The sequence below is a fragment of the Chiloscyllium punctatum genome, chromosome 7 (assembly GCF_047496795.1).
Source record: "Chiloscyllium punctatum isolate Juve2018m chromosome 7, sChiPun1.3, whole genome shotgun sequence".
NCBI lineage: Eukaryota > Metazoa > Chordata > Chondrichthyes > Orectolobiformes > Hemiscylliidae > Chiloscyllium > Chiloscyllium punctatum.
This window is the reverse complement of record NC_092745.1, coordinates 57,058,006-57,078,450: the sequence shown is the minus strand read 5'-3', so window position 1 is coordinate 57,078,450 and position 20,445 is coordinate 57,058,006. Positions and strand designations below refer to the sequence as shown.

The window sequence follows — 20,445 nt, the reverse complement described above, 5'->3', positions numbered from 1 at the left end:
TCAGCTGAAGAGAATATGATCTACTGCTTTTTGTTTACTCTTTCTCCTGTTTAAGTATAAACTGGAAACAATCTTCTTGCTGTTAGTTTCAAACAACTAGAACCCATAACATCTTCAAACAACACTTTGATTAGGTTAAGGGTGCTTTCTTATTCAGAAGTGAACTTTATTACGATAAATAATGTATGTATTTTCAGCAAATTAATGATCTTTGCCCTAATGACACTTGTAATCTAATGTAACTTGTAATGACACATCCCTTTAATCTTGGGACGTGTTACAAAATCAATTCACCTACTTGAACAAGACACTAGTCAGGCTACCTGTGATTATAACAACTCAACAAGCGTAAAGAGGCAAATTCCCAAAGAGGAGAGATTGTTTGGAGACATCACATACCTCTACACTGATCAGTTTTTCCTGAGCGGATCCTAGTTCCTCATTTTTTGCTTTGATTACCTTCAATTGCTCATCTACAAAAATGAAAAATATATTGCAAACATCAAGCAAACATTAATTATCCAAATAACCATCTTCAGCAACTTTTAAGCTATAATGAAGCAAATACAATTACTTAATACTGGAATTGAAAACACCAGCTCTTTTCTCAAAGCTGTTTCTTTTAAAACTAGCCTTTAACATACCTGGTGTCACAAACTTCTGTCAAAAATTGTTTAGAAATAAAAAATTGCCATTTTTCAGATTTAATATAGTTGCTCATACTTACTAAGTGCAGAAACTTCCTCACGCAGCTTTTGACATTCCTGCATCTCAGAGACTAACTTTTCTTGTCCCTGGGTGAGTCGTTTTTCCACTTCAAAATACTGTTGCTCTGAAATATTAAACAAAGTAAACTGCATTCTTTACAATTGTCACAGCCCATTGATTATATAGGAGATAATTCGCTAGTATGGGTGATTTAGTGAGATGCAATAAATGTTGCATTTTTCTAGAGTGCAACATGTTTACCAAATTCTAGACAAAACAAATCATAACTTTGAAACGAATCCAAGCAATTAATAACAAATTACTTCAGAAAATATAATCAATCAAGGTTCCAAGCTAGAAATAATGAAAATGATTTATTAAAAGTAACCTTAAGTAAATGCAAATTCAACTTAAAAAAAAAAATAGCAAGCATGATAACTTTTTGAAAACCAAGTAGAATCCAATAGTAGTCATTATTTCCACTTTCCAAAACGATTTTCAAGACATGGGCATTACTTCTAAATTACTGGAAAAGGTAGAGAGCCTTCTTGAGCTATTCACAGTGGTCTGATACATAGGAGCAGTCTAAAAGTTGCAAAAGGACTCTTAACACAATTACATTAGTGTGGCACCAGGATCTCACAGGCCAGTTTGGGTAGAAATGTTTTTGCCTAACGAGGACATGAACCAGCCACTTTGACCAATATCTGTTTTTCATTCAGATTTTTTTTTCCAATTTAAATTCAACTAAAGTGTTTGACAAACAATAATTCAAACATTAAAAGGTGGCATGCATGGATCTGCACACATACTTCCTCAGGACACTAGAAGAGTCACACAGGCAAGTAATGATTTTTAAAGCAATTACAATTGCCATAATAGCTAACTTATGAACAGCAAGCCATCAAAAAAAAATTACACCCAACATTGTTAATATATTTTGGTGCTGCAAATCCAAAAATTGACACTGGCCAGACAGTACTTCCCGTTGTTCAAAAATGAGAGATTGGATTTATGCTATGATGCCTTGGGCAGGGAAATAATTTATGTTTAAATGGATTAAAATCTTTTGATCACCACAATGCCGCACTACCACACTAATTATTGTTGCGATGTGGCAGTCTCAACTGTCGGTAATTTTGATGGTATTAGGTAAGAACTTTCAAAAGCTGATTGAGAGCAGGTGTTCGCAGGTAAAGAGACGGCTGGAAAATGGGAAGCCTTCAGATAGGAGATAACGAGAGTCCAGAGACAGAATATTCCTGTTAGGGTGAAAGGAAAGGCTGGTAGGTGTAGGGAATGCTGGATGACTAAAGAGATTGAGGGTTTGGCTAAGAAAAAGAAGTAAACATCTGTCAGGTATTAGACAAGATAGATCGAGTGAAACCTAAGAAGAGTATAAAGGCAGTAGTATAGAGGGAAATCAGGAAGACAAAAAGGGGACATGAAATAGCTTTGGCAAATAGAGTTAAAGAGAATTCAAAGGTTTTTACAAAGACATTAAAGGACAAAAGAGTAACTAGGGAGAGAATAGGACCCCTCAAAGATCAACAACACAGCCCTTGTGTGGAACTGCAGGAGACAGGGAGACACTAAACGAGTATTTTGCATCAATATTGACTGTGGAAAAGGACATGGAAGATATAGAATGTCGGGAAATAGATGGTGATATCTTGAAAAAAACGTCCATATTACAGAGGAAGAAGTGCTGGATGTTTCAAGAAAGTAAAAGTGGATAAATCCCTAGGACTTGATCAGGTGTACCCTAGAACATTGTGGGAAGTTACAGAAGTGATTGCTGGGCCTCTTCCTGAGATATCTGTATCATCAATTGTCACAGGTGAGATGCCAGAAGACTGGAAGTTGGCTTACGTGGTGCCACTGTTTAAGGAAGGTGGTAAGGAGAAGCCAGGGCAGTGAGCCGACGTCAATGATGGGCAAATTATTGGAGGGAATCCTGAGGGACAGGGTGTACATGTATTTGGAAAGGCAAGAACCGATTATAGATAGTCAACATGGCTTTATGTGTGGGAAATCATGTCTCACAAACTTGAGTTTTTTGAGGAAGTAACAAAGAGGACTGACGAGGGCAGAGCGGTAGATGTGATCTATATGGACTTCAGTAAGGCGTTCAACAAGGTTGCCCATGGGAGACTGGTTAGCAAGGTTAGATCTCATGGAATACAGGGAGAAATTGGGGCGGCATAGTGGTTAGCAATGCTGCCTCTCAGCACCAGGGACCCAGGTTCAATTCCCGCCTTGGGCAACTGTGTGGGTTTGCACATTCTCCCCATGTGTGCGGGTTTCCTCCGGGTGCTCCGGTTTCCTCCCACACTCCAAATCTGTGCAGGTTACGTGAACTGGCCAGGCTAACTTGTCCGTAGTAATTAGATGCATTAGTCAGGGGTGAATGTAGGGGAATGGGTCTGGGTGGATTGCTCTTCAGAGGGTTAGTGTGGACTTGTTGGATCGAAAGGCTGTTTCCACACTGTCGGGAACCTAATCTAATCCTCCACAAACTAGCCAGTTAGGCCTGTGACTAGTGGAGTGCCACAAGAATTGGTGCAGGGTCCACTACTTTTCATCATTTGTATAAATGATTTGGATGTGAGCATGAGAGGTATAGCTAGCAAGTTTGCAGATGACACCAAAATTGGAGGTGTGGTAGACAGCAAAGAAGGTTACCTCAGACTACAACAGGATTTTGATCAGAAGGGCCAATGGGCTGAGAAGTGGCAGATGGAGTTTAATTTAGAAAAATGCGAGGTGCTGCATCTTGGGAAAGCAAATCTTAGCAGGACTGATACACTTAATGGTAAGGTCCTCGGGAGTGTAGCTGAACAGAGATCTTGGAATGCAGGTTCAGATCTCCTTGTAAGTGGAGTCGCAGATAGATAGGATAGTGAAGGCGGCGTTTGGTATGCTTTCTTTTATTGGTCAGAGTATTGTGTGCATGAGTTAGGAGGCCATGTTGCGGCTGTATGGGATATTGGTTAAGACACTTTTGGAATACTGCATGTAATTTTGGTTTCCTTCCTCTTGGAAAGATGTTGTGAAACTTCAAAGGGCTCAGAAAAGATTTTGAAAGGATGTTGCCAGGGTTGGAGGATTTGAGCTATGAGGAAGAGGTTGAATAGGCTAGAGCTGTTTTCCCTGGCCTGTCTGAGGCGGAGGGGTGACCTTATAGAAGTTTATAAAACCATGAGGGGCATGGATAGGATCAATAGACAAAATCTCTTCCCTGGGGTGGGGGAGTCCAGAACTAGGCGGTATAGGTTTAAGGTAAGAGGGGAAAGATATAAAAGAGACTTAAGGGGCAACTTTTTCATGCAGAGTGTGTTACATGAATGGAATGAGCTGCCAGAGGAAGTGGTGGAGGTTAGTACAGTTGCAACATTTCAAAGGCACCTGGATGGGTACATGAATAAGAAGAGTTTGGAGGGACTTGGAGGGTGCTGGCAGGTGGGACTAGATTGGGTTGGGATATCTGGTCGGCATGGACGAGTTGGACTGAAGGATCTGTTTCTGTGCTTTATATCTCTATGACTCTATGTGGTCACATCTTGAATGGTTGAATCTGTATATCTAACTCAGGTAAGTTTAATACTATTTATTTTTTTCTGTGTAAATTAATGGAATTCAAAGGAAAAGCTGAATCAGATCAGGATTTTTGCATCTGTGGACAGAAATGTTACATTGGTCAGTTTAAAATGGCAACACACTGAATGAACCCAACACCTAAACCATTAGCAACCAGTTTCAATAAGCCAAGCTTTCTACTTAAGAGATGTGTTTATATTCAGATGGGTATACAAATAGGAAGTTTACAGGGATATGGGCCAAGTGCTGGCAAATGGGTCTAGATTGGTTTAAGATAGCTGATTGGCATGGACATGTTGTGCTATACATCTCTGACAATAACGCAAAGGAAAATGAAACTAAATCTGTTTAAACATGATTTTATGTAATGTGAAATAGATATACATACCCATTTCACCTCAATAACCCTATTAACAAACTGGATCCAGTAAAATATGATTAATGTTTGGAAAGTGTTGAATGATTTAAAGAAACTACAAATTATAATACAAGTGCACAATCCTTTATCCAAAATGCTCAGGATCAGCGGATTTTCAGAATTCAAATTTTCCTAATCTCAGAAAAAGTGACAGTTTGATGGTGAAATTTTAAAACATCTGACCAAACAGCAGATGCACTGAGTAAAACAGGACGTGAAACAGAATTGAGACTTGCCAGTGCTGGGCCACGCCTCCCACACATCGCATCTGAGTGACATGCATCGAGTGGGTGTAGAGCTAGGTTAACTGTTTGCATGCCAAACAATCTCGTTAATGAGAAAAAAAACTTCACGAGAAAACCTTCGGATTTTGGAGCTTTTTGGATGAAGGGTTGTCTGCCTGTACCAGATTCTTTCTGGATTAGAGGAAAATTCTTTGAGATGGTACTTGCAGCTTCTGGTATATGCACACATTAACCAACTAAACTACTCAATCCATTGAATTTCATTGAACACTGGAGTGTATGAAGTTGAGGGGTAACCTTTTAGATTTATAAGATCACGTGGGGCATAGATAAGGTGAGTAGCAAAGGTCTTTTCCCCAAGGTGGAAGAGTTCAAAACTAGGGGGGAATATTTTTAAGGCGAGAGTAGAAAGATTTAATAAAAGGACATGAAGGGCAACTTTTCTTCTTTGCATATAGTAGTTAGTGTGAGAATTGAACTGCCAGAGGAAATTGCCAAATTTAAAAGACATTTGGATAATACGAGGATAAGAAAGGTTTGGAGGGATATGGCCTAAATGCAGGAGGGAGGCTAGTTTACTTTGGGATCTAGTGGACCAAGGGTCTGTTTCCATGCTGTGTGACTATGAGTCTTCCACACCCAAAATCAAGTTCTATAAGTTAACTTCAACATCAGAAACCAGACAAACATCTCAAACCCAATGTCTGAATCAATGTCCTAGTTTTTTGTTTTATAGGCTTAGGAAGTGCAAAAACATTTGACCAAAAACGACATGTTCAGTTTTACACCCTCAAGCAATCAAACTTGAAAATTTACCCCATAAGCATTTCACAGCCAACATCTCAAAAGCTCTATCATGCGCTTTTTCTACATCAGTCAACATTCAACTGGCATAGTAGAACCAGGTGTACCCTTCTCATTCACTTATAAAAATACTTATTTCAGGCAACAATTGTCTCTTTACAGTTTAGAAAATATCCAATGCCATTGTGCAGGTGCCATATTCTGAGCAACCCGTGACAAAGATCAAATAGACAATGAGATACAAGAATTTACAGAGAATATACAAAAGTGCCATGGCTAAATGGGATTGCAGGAATACAAAAGTTTTAAAAATGGTTTAGGAAAACTAAGTTATGGGAGATTGTATGGAAGAACATCACTGAAAGATCTGAAAGAGAAAATATGGATTAGCAACTGAACAAAAATTGCCTATAACAAGATAAGGCTACACAGACAATTGAAGCCATTCTTAGTAGAAATCATTTTAAAAGAAAACATTAAATAATAGTGAAGACCAGAAATTGCCTGGAAAGCTCAGGTTAGGGTAAACTTTTCTGAGGAAGGGTCACTCAACCCTCCTTAGCAGACAAGACAAAGGATATGACTGACAGAGTACCTTTCATCATCCAGTACTTGCCCAGAGTGGAAAGACTATGCTAGGTCCTTCATAGCCTTCAACATGGTTGGCACGGTGGCACAGTGGTTAGCGCTGCTGCCTCACAGCACCAGAAACCCGGTTTCAATTCCCGCCTTGGGCGACTGTCTGTGTTGAGTTTGCACATTCTCCCAGTGTCTGCGTAAGTTTCCTCTGGATGCTCTGGAGGTTTTCTCCCACATTCCAAAAATGTGCAGGTTAGGTGAATTGGCCACGCTAAATTGCCCATAGTGTGAGGTGTAGGGGAATGGGTCTGGGTGGGTCGCTCTTCGGAGGGGCGGTGTGGACTTGTAGGGCCAAAGGGCCTATTTCCACACTGTAGGGAATCTAATCTAATCTAAATCATTGATGAATGCAGGCATCTTGCCAAGATCATCCCGATGCCACTTGTCACCTTCGAACAACCGCAAAACCTTAAACACACCATTGTTTGCAGCAAACTACCCAGCCGTCAGGCAACATCGACCACAACACCACACAACCCTGCCACGGCAACCTCTACATGTCACATCATCGACATGGATACGACCACCACACATGGGAACAGCACCCACCACATACACGGCAGATAGTCATGTCAGTCAGCCAATGTTGTCTATTGTATACATTACAGGCAAAGATGCTCTGTGGCTCGGTGTATTGGCGAGACCATGCAGATGCTACAACAACAGATCAATCGACACCACGCAACAATCGCCAGACAGCAACATTCCCTCCCAGTCAGTGAACATTTCAGCAGTTAAGGGCATTCATCTTCCACTCTTCAGGTAAACGCCCAAGGCAGTCTTTGGAGATACACAACAATGCAGAATCACTGAACAGAAACTGATAGCTAAGTTTCATACCCATGAAGAAGGCTTCAACTTTCATCTTGGGTTCATGTCGCACGACATGTGACCCCACCACACTGTTATGTATCTGTAAAATCTTTCTTCATAAATTGTTATAATGTCTCTACCTTTATTAGGTCAGACAGTTGTGGATTACTTATTACTTTCGTTAGATCCTTGGCATGCAAGTCTTATACCTATCACATTATTAGAAAAAATAACATGAAAGGTATAAGAGTCAAATATAACTTCAAAGAACTGCAAATGCACATCAGAAGCAAGGGCTGGGGCTCAGTGAGTTGAGCTGTATCTGTGAAGCAAAATCAGAGTTAACATTTCAGGTCTGGTGACCCTTTCTCTGATTTTTCTTCACAGATGCTGCTGAACCTACAGGGCTTTTCCAGCAGTTTCTGATTTTGTTCTATGTTATTCCAGTCATTTGGTTTGTCTCCTGCACCTTATTGTTAATTTTTTTGTAATTATCTCTCTGCCTCATTTAACAGATTACAGGCCATTCCTTCAGCTGTTATTCAGCTCTTGACACTTTACTCAGACCATCTAACACCCCTGGTCACCTGAACAGACTTATTATTCAAATCACCATTCACACCATTTGTATGATCTTTTGATCTCTCTGCCCTTGACTCCCTGCCCATAGATTCTGTGTTCTGTGCTTCCCTTGCATTTCATCTGATGAAGGGGCTACACTTCAAAAGCTCGTGATTTCCAATAAACCTGTTGAGACTATAACGTGGTGTCGTGTGATTTCTGACTTTACCCACTCCTCTCCACCCGACACCGCCTCATCCTCGTTTCTCTCCACAGATGTTGCCAGATTTGTTGAACTTTTCCAGCAATTTCTGCTTTTGTTGCTGATTTACAGCTTCCGCAGTTCTTTTAGCTTTTATTAGACGACACAACTTATTTAAAACTGGCGCCTTTAGAGGCACACAAGTTTCGGTGTTGGCAACGCGAAACATAATCGTTGCAGACAACATGATGGTCGAAGTGAGGCCTACCTCCCTCCAGCCCCTTGCCAAACGTGCCTATCCGCCCATTTCACTTACCGCTGTCAATTTTAAAACGTTCATATTTAGCTTTCAGGTTAGTGACGTCCGCTTCTTTATCGGTGATCAGCTTTTCGAGTTTGGCCACGGTAAGTCTGGGGAGTTTGGCAAGTTCACTACGATCAAACAACTGCTGCAAAACATCCGCCGCCATATTACCGTCTGCGCCAGCAACCACCTCGGATCCGCAAACCTAACAAGCTGCTTGTGTGACGTTGGAGCATGTCACGCTGCGCCCAGCCCTCTGGGAGATATAGTCCCACTCAGCTTCGCTTCCCTCGGTTCCGACAGAATCAAAACTACAAAACTCAGTCGACACTGTGTTGGCCTTGTACCCATTTGCTGCCCCCTTCCCTCCGACCTCCCTGTTCCATCTCAGGTCACGGAACGCGGGAAAACCCAAAAGGTCAGCGACGGTATGTACTGGGGTGAGGGGAAAAAGGAAAGAGCAGTAATTCCGGGAGTTTTTTTTTGTGTGGTGTACATTTGACTGTAATCTTGATATGCGTTTCGAATGAGCCATAAATCTGGAGGATGTGTTGTTTACCATTTTATAAATTCCTACTTTGGAAATAGAACCGGCGTGACTCAAGGTTGGGCCCTTTTCGGCCAACCAAGTCCACACCGACCCTCCGAAGAGCAACCCACCCAGACCCATTCCCCTACATTTACCCCTTCACCTAACACTGCGGGTAATTTAGCATGGCCAATTCACCTGACCTGCACATCTTTTGGACTGTGGGAGGAAACTGGAGCACCCTGAGGAAACCCACGGAGACACAGGGAGAATGTGCAAACTCCACACAGACAGTTGCCTGAGGTGGGAATTGAACGCAGGTCTCTGTCGCTGTGAGGCAGCAGTGCAAACCACTGTGCCACCGTACTGCCCAAAGGAATTCTGAAGGGAGTTCTGGGATTTACAAATTAATCACTCGAAACCTGCATCCCCATTCAAAGTGATGAAAGACTTAACAGCAATCTGGGTTTGTTCAATACTTGGGATCAGTTAGAGTCATAGAGATGTACAGTATGGAAACAGACCCTTCGGTCCAACTCATCCATGCCAACCAGATATAATTACCTACTCTTGTCCCTTTTGCCAGCACCTGGCCCATATCCCTGTAAATTCTTCCTATTCATATACCCATCCACATGCCTTTTAAATGTAATTACTGTATACCACCACATCCTCTGGCAGCTCAATCCAGACACACACCACTCTCTGCGTGAAAAAGTTGCCCTTTAGGTTCCTTTTACATTTTTCCCCTTTCACCCTAAACCTATGCCCTCTAGTTCTGGATTCCCCCCTCCCAAGGAAAAAAACCTTGTCTATTTACCCTATCCAAGCCCCTCATGATTATATATGTGATATTGAACCATCCAATTATTTGGAGTGTTCTGCAGCAACAAGGCCAGTCCCATCCTTCACAACACTGGGGACAGGTAGAACCTCCGTACGTATTGACACTTGGTGTTTGCGTACTGAGGGTCAATGCACAGCTTAATGTCACTGCACATAAAGACGGCCATTAGGTGAGGATGGTATTGGGTACGTTCTTTTCCCCAGTTCTCCAGAGTTTTGTACATGGAATCTCTGCAGACGCTGTCCATCTTCGACCTCCAAATGAAGTGGAAGATGGCTCGGCTGACTGAAGCAGAGCTGTTCTGAGAAATGGGCCAGACCTGAATCTCACAACAACAACAGAGAAAGTGCCTCACACCTGATCAGATTTTTACCTGCAATTGGGAAGTAGAGGTGCTCTGAAAAGCAATATTCCAACAGTGGCCCAACCAATGTCCTGTACAGCCGTAACATGACCTCCCAACTCTTGTACTCAATACTCTGCTCAATAAAGGAAAACATACCAAATGTTTTCTACACTATCCTATCTACCTGTGGCTCTACTTTCAAGGAGCTATGAACCTGCACTCCAAGGTCTCTTTGTTCAGCAACACTTCCCAGGACCTTACCATTAAGTGTATAAGTCCTGCTAAGATTTACTTTCCCAAAATGCAGCACCTCACATTTATCTGAATTAAATTCCATCTGCCACCTCTCGGCCCTTTGGCCCATCTGATCAAGATCCTGTTGTAATCTGAGGTAACCATCTTCGCTGTTGACTACATAAATGGGTAAGATCTGGCAAATGGACGATTTAGTCGGAAAATGCAAAATTGTCCATTTTCACAAGAAGAGTAAACTTCCAGATGGGAACAGGATGCTGAGCTCAGAGATTCAGAGGGATTTGTGTATCATTGTGCATGAATCCAGAAGGTTATTATACAGGTAGAGCAAATATTCAGAAAAGCTAGTACAATGTTTTGGTTTATTATGAGGGGAATTGAATAGGGAAATACAAAGTTACACAACAGAGAATGTTTACCAGACTCGTACTTGGAACAAGTAGGTTGTTATATCAGGAAGGGCTGGACAGGCCAGATGATGTCAATTGCAATCTCCAAGAATAAGAGTGACTAAACTCAGGGAGGTACAATCCTACCGATGTCTTGACTGGGTCGCATTGAGAAAGATATGTTGCTTTGTGTTTCCATACTTCAACATCAAGCGGACACCTATTTAAAAAAAGAGAGAAAGAGAACTGTGGAATAACCAGAGCAACTGAGCACAACATTCAGTTGGAGGGAGTGCCACACTGTTTGAGATTCTAACCCACCAGCCTTGATGGTATGTTTGTACTGAGCATGTGCTGCCCCCCTCTCCAGCCATGACTCCACACTCACATAGCCCCTCATTGGCAGATGATGGGTACAATGGGATGGCCCATGATTGCAAGTCCTGTGCTAACCGAGCTGTCATGGATCTTATGTCGCTGTTGCAGGATCTCAAAGCTACAACAATTATATTAAGAGATGAGGGAGAGAGACTGCAGCATCAGCCTAAAGCTCAAAGATAAAGCGATCAGACAGTGAGCCTGGCTTAGTCTTTCATCTCCACATTAAACCTATTGACACTGGTGTTGATCAGAGTGTCTGGAGTGGTTGAATTGTGCAGTTGTTGATTTCAGTGAGTTCTTGATCACTGTTAGCTATTATGGCAATTTGTAGCAATCATATCTAGACAGTTTATTGAGAAGCAGTAGTTTTGATGTGCTACATTATTTAATGAGGTAAAGAAAGGAAAAATACAACCCACGATAGATGAAAACACTTTCCCAATCCCAGAGCTGGTTTGGAGAATGGATGAGTAGAGGCAGTGCACTCCCATCTCGACCCCTCTGTTTTCATTCTGCTCCGTAATTTTATTTCATTTTATTTACCTTTTTTTTTTATATTTTTTTCACTGTTCTGTACCTCTTATTTCTTGATTGTCTCTCTCTCTTTCTCTCGCTCCCCACTCTCTCATCACCTTTTTCCTCTCCTCCTCCCCCTTTGCTACCCTTCTCCCCTGTTTTCCATTTTGCCTCTGCTTCACCCATTCCCCACATATTTTGTCACATAGCACTGGCTTCAGCCTTGGTCATTCACAGCTCCTAATCTCCCTATTATCTCTCTATGCATTGTCATTATCACCTCTTTATTGCAACCTTTGCTTCTGGTGCCATGACTCGCCTTCTCTCAGCCTAGTATAAATACCTCCCTATTTCTCCCTTTTTTTTAAGCATTGACAAAGGGTCAGTTTGACTCGAAACGTCAGCTCTTTTCTCTCCTTCCAGATGCTGCCAGACCTGCTGAGATTTTCCAGCATTCTCTCTTTTGGTCATTGAGTATGGGAGTTGGGATGTCATGTTACACCTATACAGGACTTCAGCAGGCCACATGTAGAGTGCTGCACACATTCTGATAGCCATGCTAGAGGAAGGATGCTATTAAACTGCAAAGGGTGTTTAGATGTTACCATGTTTAGAGGTTTTGGGTGATAAGGAGAGGTCTCTGGAGCATTACAGGCTGAGGGGAGACCTTATGGAGGTTTATAAAACAATGAGGTGCACAGATGAGGTAAATAGCCAAGATCTTTCACCAGGTTTAAGAGGGTGAGAGGGAAAGGTTTAAAAGGGACCTGAGGGGCAACTTGACCATAAGACGTAGGAGTGGAAGTAAGGCCATTCGGCCCATCAAGTCCACTGCGCCATTCAATCATGGCTGGGCATTTCAACTCCACTTACCCGCATTCTCCCCATGGCCCTTAATTTCTTGTGACATCAAGAATTTATCAATCTCTGCCTTGAAGACATTTAGCATCCCGGCCTCCACTGCACTCTACGGCAATGAATTCCACAGGCCCACCAGTCTCTGGCTGAAGAAATGTCTTCGCATTTCTGTTCTGAATTTACCCCCTCTAATTCTAAGGCTGTGTCCACGGGTCCTAGTCTCCTCGCCTAACGGAAACAATTTCCTAGCGTCCACCCTTTCCAAGCCATGTATTATCTTGTGAGTTTCTATTAGATCTCCCCTTAATCTTCTAAACTCCAATGAATACCATCCTAGGATCCTCAGCCGTTCCTCGTATGTTAGACCTACCATTCCAGGGATCATCCGTGTGAATCTCCGCTGGACACGCTCCAGTGCCAGTATGTCCTTCCTGAGGTGTGGGGACCAAAACTGGACACAATACTCCAAATGGGGTCTAAAAGAGCTTTATAAAGTCTCAGTAGCACAACAGTGCTTTTATATTCCAACCCTAAACTTTTTCACACATTGGGTCATCGAGTCAGAGCTGTCGAGCATGGAAACAGACCCCTGGTCCAACCCATCCAAACCAATTTAGTCCTATTAGCCAGCAAACGGCCCATATCCCTCCAAACCTCACCCGACCCCCAGCCCACACACCCATCCAGATGTCCCCACATGGCGCAATTGTACCAGCCTCTACCACATTCTCTGGCAGCTCATTCCATACATGTACCATCTTCTGTGTGAAAAAGTTGCCTCTTTAAATCTTTCCCCTTTCACCTTAAATCTATACCCTCCAGTTTTAGAGTCCCTCATCCCAGGGAAAAGACCTTGACTGTTCACCCTATCCAAGTCCAGCGTAATTTTATAAACTTCCAAAATGTCACCCCTCAGCCACCAACACCCCAGGGAAAATAGCACCAGCCTATTCGAATCAGCTAGGCAAAAGTGACGACTGCGGATGCTGAAGATCAGAATCAAGATCAGAATCAAGGGCTGGTGCCTGAAATGTCGATTTTCATGTTCCTTGGATGCTGCCTGACCGGCTATGCTTTTCCAGCACCACTCTAATCTGTTTGAATGAGCTGCCAGAGGAAGTGGAGGCTCGTACAACCACAACGTCCAAAAGGCATCTGGAGGGGTACATGAACAGGAAGGGGCTAGAGTGGCACGGCCCAAGTGCCGGCAAATGGGACCAGACCCATTCAGGATATCTGGTTGGTTTGGATGAGCTGGACCAAAGGGTCTGCTCCTGCACTGCACATCTCCATAACTCTAATTGTTTACATTTGCAGAAGGCAAGTTGCTGATTTGACACAGGTAAGGATATTTGTTTCCCAAGTAATATCAAAAATGGGATGTAACGTTAACATAAGTTAAAGAGGGCTCCCAATTCTTGACACTGGGCTTGCAAAGGTTTATTCTTTCAAGAATGCGAGTGGTGCTATGGTTACACCCTCCAAATGGAGCAATGAGACACACTGATCTGACCAGTCTTGTATACTTCAAACTGGAGCTCCAGTAGATTAATTTCCAACCATGACTGAGTTCTCTCTCTTTAAATTCTCAGAGTTCGCTATCAGAATGCTGTCAGAGATCGGATGAGGAAATATTTTGTTTCCACAGCTAACAGCTCGAGGAAATGAAGCTGTAAATCATAGCATGATAAGGCATTAAACAAGGACTAAGTCTTTGTGTATCGAAGTCACTTGATCTTTTCCTATAAATTCTATGTTCTGTAATCCTGCCCTACTAGTTACCTGACAAGGAGCAGTACTCCTTGTCCTGAAGAAGGGTTACCCCAAAACATCAACTTTTCCACCTCCTGATGCTGCCTGGTGTGCTGTGTTCTTCCAGCCTCCTGCCTGTCCACTTTGGATTCCAGTATCTGCAATTTTTTTGTCTCTTTCAAATAAACCTGATGGACTATTACCTGGGGTTGGTGATTTTTAACTTTGTCTACCCTGGTCCAATACCAGCACCTCCACATCGTGGCAACCCCAAAACAGAATAATGAATATCTCTGGCTTGATGAAGAGAAAATTGATGAAGAGCTTTGTAGAAAAGCGATGCTGGACTAGAAATGTTGACGTGGGTTTGGGACCTATTCCAGAACTAGTGGACTGTGAGAGCTGTTGTTATAATGTGGGCAAACAGAGTGATTATCAATATGTAAATTCTTCAAATGTGTTTGATTGCAGGCAGCTGGAGAAGTAGGTCACCAAAAGAGAAAATGCTGGAAAATCTCAGCAGGTCTGGCAGCATCTGTAAGGAGAGAAAAGAGCTGACGTTTCGAGTCTATTTGACCCTTTGTCAAAGCTTTAAAAAAGGGAGAAATAGGGAGTTAAAAATCACAACACCAGGTTATAATCCAACAGGTTTAATTGGAAGCACACTCGCTTTCAGAGCGACGCTCCTTCATCAGGTGGTACCTGTTGGACTATAACCTGCTGTTGTGCGATTTTTAACTTTGTACACCCCAGTCCAACACCGGCATCTCCAAATCATGAGAAATAGGGAGGTATTTATACTAGGCTGAGAGAAGGTGAATCATGGCTGCAGAAGCAAAGGTTGCAATAAAGAGGTGATAATGACAATGCATAGAGAGATAATAGGGAGATTAGGAGCTGTGAATGACCAAGGCTGAAGCCAGTGCTATGTGACAAAATATGTGGGGAATGGGTGAAGCAGAGGCAAAATGGAAAACAGGGGAGAAGGGTAGCAAAGGGGGAGGAGGAGAGGAAAAATGTGATGAGAGAGTGGGGAGCGAGAGAAAGAGAGACAATCAAGAAATAAGAGGTACAGAACAGTGGAAAAAAATATTTAAAAAATAAACAAAATAAATGAAATAAAATTACAGAGCAGAATGAAAACAGGGGTTGAGATGGGATAATCATCTGAAGTTGTTGAATTCAATGTTGAGACCGGCAGATTCCTGGTTAGGTATGCTGCAGAAAGCAATGGCAAAACACTGCAGAATGCTGTGGCAGACCACTTTAACTGTCAGTGTAGACTAATCAAATGGATGTCTGTACAATAGTAGTTGGAAAATGAGGATGGGAGAATAGATAAATGGACAAGCTGATTATTTAAATTGGTTGTTCATGTGGTTATTAGCACACTCTAGATTATGCACCCAGCACTGCCCAAGTACTGAATCACCTCCAGAAGTGGATATTTTATTCTGGATTTTGTTGATTGATTGAGTTATGGTCTATACTGTGATTCAGTTAACCATTCTTTTGAACAAGGTAAGAAAAATGACTGCAGATTCTGGATTAGAGTGGTGCTGGAAAAGCACAGCAGTTCAGGCAGTATCCGAGGAGCACAAAAATTGACATTTTGGTCAAAAGCACTTCATCAGGAATACAGGCAGAGTGCATGAAGGGTGGAGAGATTTCTCTCCACCCCTACCCTCCTCTTATTTATGTCTTCATCCTTCAGGCACTCTGCCTGTATTCCTGATGAAGGGCTTTTGCCCAAAACGTTGATTTTCTTGCTCCTCGGATGCTGCCTGAACTGCTGTGCTTTTCCAGCACCACTCAAATCCAGATTCTTTTGAACATATGGTGTCTTTCTTGCCACTGCACCAGCACTGAGACTCGTTCATAACATTGCTGAATTGTATTGTAGGTAGAATAGTTTAGATTGACAGCTGTGTTCCATTAATGTAAAATATCACTCATGTTGCCTTTGCGTAATGACAGTGTCAATACCTTGGGTAACTTGTTAAAATTTTTGAGTTACTTTGTCTTTCCATGGTAGTTTTGAGAAAGAACAGGCGCTTTTAGGTTTCAAATGATGCAGGCAGTTCCCTTACCTCAATCACCATTTCCTTTAAAATATTGGAACACATTAGCCATTTACATCAGTTGGCTTATTTATGCTAAGCAAAGCATTTTCCGTTTATCCTGCCATCAATTTTCTCCCTGTCATTTATCTTTACAATCTTCACACATAATGATAATTTTTCAGCATTCTTTTCATTTGTAAACATTAACCATTCCTGCCTTACTCATGTCCTCTAAGCATATAATACCCTCTTTTTCCCTAATAGGACTCAACCTTCCTTTTACCATTGCCTACTGTTTACATACCAGTAAGAGATTCTTGGTTTCCCTTTTGTGCCAACTGCCATTCTACTGTCATATGGGGGAATCGTATGATTTACCTGTAGTTTATCTTTCCATATGCAATATTAAAAGTAGACTATAATTTGAAAATGGGAGAAAGTGAGGACTGCAGAGGCTGGTGATCAGAGTTGACAGTGGGGTGCTGGAAAAGCACAGCAGGTCAGGCAGCATCCGAGGAGCAAGAGAACCGATTGTTTGGAGAAGAGCCCTTCATCAGGAATGAGCCCGAAATGTCAATTCTCCTGTTCCTCGGATGCTGCCTGACCTGCTGTGCTTTTCCAGCACCCCACTCTTGACTATATCTGAAAATTGCAGGTCTTTCTGTATCACGTAATCTCATTTTGTAAATTTCATCACAAAAAAAGTAAAAATACATTGCATCTTTTATGACGTCTGGTTGTCCAAAACATTTTATAGTCTGTTAAGTACTTTTGAAATGTAGGAAATTTAAATTATTGTTATTTTTAACAAATTGAGTATTCTTTTTCAGATGAACGATAAATTTGAGGATTGGATAGTTTTTGAATTGTTTCTGAACTTCACATAAGTTGCCGAAACATTTGACTGAACACTAGTTGTTTAAAATTAAGTTTTTATTGTCGAAGCTTAATTGTGTGCTGATGTTCAACATTTGAGAATCACAGAGTTCAGTTCATATCCCACTAAATTCAATCTCACTAAGTTCAATCTCACACTTTCGAAGGTTGCAAATGTAAACCAGGGCCCTCCCCACACAAGTGGTAAGTTTCTGATTTCTGTTAAAACATCTTGGTCAGCAGCTGATGATGGCAGAAATTTAATGAAATGCCAGATATTTTGATTAAGTATTTTGTTTTCCTTCTTTTAGAAAATGTAGAATGAAGTTGAAAATGAAGATGCAGAAGATGTGAGTTCAGGTATTGATTTTGTTTCCCCACAATTTGACCATTTGCAGACTGATTTTATTTTATATTTACTGAAATAAGCTGCCAAAGTCTGTAAGCTATTTTAATTGTAACAAGTGGCTTCTAGCAGACATGTATTCTACACACTGTTAATTAACTTTATTTTATGTTCCCCCTTATGTGGACATTGCTGGTTAGCCAGCACTTATTGCCTGTCCCTAGCTGCCCTTAACCTGGTGGCTTGCTAGGTCATTTCAGAAGGCGGTTGAGAGTCAACCACATTGCTGTGAGCCTGGAGTCACATGTAGGCCAGACCAGACAGAAGTGGCAGATTTCCTTCCCTGAGGGACATAAGTGAGACAGATGGGTTTTTCCGAAGTTGGCAATGGTTGCATGGCCATTATTAATTTTATAGCTTCCCATAATAATGTTTTATTCGAAGTGAGGTTCAGGTGCAAGTCCCACCTGCCAAGGAGATGGGTCATAACTTGTCTGAACGACTTAATTTATAAAAGGGTATCCTGCAGTGCCCCTTCCTTTTTGCCAGAAGGTCTGGGCTCAACTGGAAGTGTGTTAGTTTTGCAATTAAGTTGATTGTTTTTAAAAGGAAATGTACAGTCATTAAACTGGAATTCTCTTTGAGAAAAAGTATCTTGATTAAATTATAATTCTAGTTAATATAATTGAGAAATAAATGGAAGCACTAGATTTCTATTTTAAATTAATACTATATAATTATGTTTCTGGAAAATGCAGAGCTGAAAAAACCGATTAGACCAAGGGAAGCTTTACAAATATTCATGAACCATGAAACATCATGGTCTGCCAAGTTCTGACTTCAGGGTTTGGCTTATTGTTCACAATCTAATCAAGATTATTTAATTTTTAAAAAGTTTCCATAAAGTGTACGTATTAACAAAGGCATTATCTTTGGAAAATGTCATTAAGGTTCGATTAATTGATGCAACAACAGTGATAACTAATCAATGAGCTGATGATAGCTTGACTTGACAGGGGCTGCCATTGTGCAGTGGTACCTTTGGACCAGGAAGCCTGTCTTAAGTTCCACCTGCTCCAGAAGTGCATAATAATACATCTGAACATGTTAATTAAAAAAAAAATCTGGAATACTTTGCTCGATAGCTTGCCTTGACAGAGATATTGGCACAGTGATAGGGATACTAGGTTCAGAACCCACCTGCCCCAGAGATGTAATAGAACATGTCAGAACAGGTTGACTGAAATAACAACTTGATTTGGTGTAGCATAATATCCACTTCAAGGATAAAAACCTGAACTCAAGACAAGGCCTGTGGCAAGCAGTATACTAGCAATTCCTGAGAGACAAGTTCCTGGTCTAAGAATTATTGTTGAAGAGATTGCAAGGCTATAATTTTGTGGTCTGATCAACCATTGAAGATCAGAAAATACTGTTTGGCTTAATAACTATGTATTTTTTCTTCTGCATTAATTGAATTATTTGCGAACAAGTATGTCTACTCAAAGGAGATGCTAAAGCGGGTGGCACAGTGGCACAGTGGTTAGCACTGCTTCCTCACTCTATCAGAGACCTGGGTTCAATTCTCACCTCAGGCAACTGTCTGTGTGGAGTTTGCAATTTTCCCCATGTCTGTGTGGGTTTCCTCCCACAGTCCAAAAAATGTGCAAGTTAGGTGAATTGGCCATACTAATTTGCCTGTAGAGTTATGTGAAGAGGTATGTGTAGGGGAATGGGTCTGGGTGGGTTGCTCTTCGGAGGGTCGGTGTGGACTTGTTCCAATACTGTAAGTAATCTAATTAAATTGTTCATTATATTAAGTTTCTCTCTGTATTTATTTAAGAGGGCTTTTCCTACAAATTCCTCAGACTTTTGATTATTTCTGATATTTTAAACCTGTATTGATAAGCATTCTTTCAAATAAAACTTCTTAAAGTTGCCACCTCCGTATCAGATTAGATTAGATTACTTAGTGTGGAAACAGGCCCTTTGGCCCAACAAGTCCACACTGATCAGCCAAAGCGTCCCCACCCAGACCCATTCCCCTACATTTACCACTGCACCTAATCCTACGGGCAATTTAGCACAGCCAATTCACCTAACCTGCACATTTTTGGACTGTGGGAGGAAACTGGAGCATCCAGAGGAAACCCACGCAGACACGGGGAGAATGTGCAAACTCCACACAGTCAGTTACCTGAGGCGGGAATTGAACCCGAGTATCCTGATTGCCATTTATGTTTAAAATCTTGTTTGAACATATAGAATTTTGTTCAATGATAACCGAGATCAGTGAATAGTGAAAAATAGCCTCTTAATTGAGCATCTGCAGAGCACAGTTTGAGGCAGTAATGGAATCCAAAGTACAGTTTTACAATACAATTTCATACACAGTTTTCATACATGAAATGTTTTGCACTCTGATATCGCATAGTTGTATCAATTGTACACAAGTTTGTGTGACATCTGTCCTGGGGAAGCAGAAGATATCAGCACTTGCTAATATGCTGTCTGTTAATCCTATTGGGATTAGAATGTCTGAATTATCTGAATTTAAGAGGTGTTAGTCCTTTTATCTTTAAAGGTACACAATCCTTTATCTGAAATCCGAAAAGCTTTAAAATCCCAGGTTCTTTTCATGAAGTTTTTTTCTCCATAACAAAGCTATAGAGGCTTGCAAATAGTTAATGTAATTCCACACCCACTTGATCCACGTCACTCAGATGTGACATGGGGGCATAGCCCAGCACTGGCAAGGCATCAATTCTGACTCCAGGCTTGTTGTACTCACAGGTGCGTCTGCTGTTCGGTAAGATGTTTTCATTTCTCCGTGAAACTCTCTTATTCTGAGATCCGAGAAATTCAGAATTCCAAAAACCAGCTGGCCCAGAGAGTTTCGGATAAAGGGTTGTGTACCTGTAGTAATGTTAGTAAAACAGCCAGACCTGTATGATCTAAGTAAGTTAGAAATTATATGTGTACTAAATCAAAGT

General features: G+C 41.5%; 2 protein-coding genes across 17 annotated transcripts in view; one reads left to right on the top strand and one right to left on the bottom strand.

The window, feature by feature from the left end:
• The window catches only part of LOC140479668 (nucleoprotein TPR-like), a 152,657-nt gene extending 144,144 nt beyond the window's left edge, over positions 1-8,513 (bottom strand). For all 6 annotated transcript variants that reach the window (XM_072573618.1, XM_072573620.1, XM_072573619.1 and 3 more), the window contains exons 1-3: positions 8,307-8,513; positions 728-832; positions 400-473 (exon numbers count right to left, since the gene is read on the bottom strand). In XM_072573618.1, coding sequence (XP_072429719.1) covers positions 400-473; positions 728-832; positions 8,307-8,460 — 333 coding nt within the window. In that variant the 5' untranslated portion in view covers positions 8,461-8,513. The remainder of the gene's footprint in view (positions 1-399; positions 474-727; positions 833-8,306) is intronic.
• A 53-nt stretch (positions 8,514-8,566) lies between these two features.
• Positions 8,567-20,445, top strand: part of npl (N-acetylneuraminate pyruvate lyase (dihydrodipicolinate synthase)) — a 63,971-nt gene continuing 52,092 nt past the window's right edge. For 2 of the 11 annotated variants that reach the window (XM_072573629.1, XM_072573631.1), the window contains exons 1-2: positions 8,567-8,722; positions 17,418-17,456. The gene's annotated coding sequence lies outside the window, so the exon portion shown is untranslated. Of the gene's footprint in view, positions 8,723-17,417; positions 17,467-20,445 lie in introns of all 11 variants that reach the window. The other 9 variants (XM_072573624.1, XM_072573627.1, XM_072573633.1 and 6 more) reach the window with 7 other exon arrangements.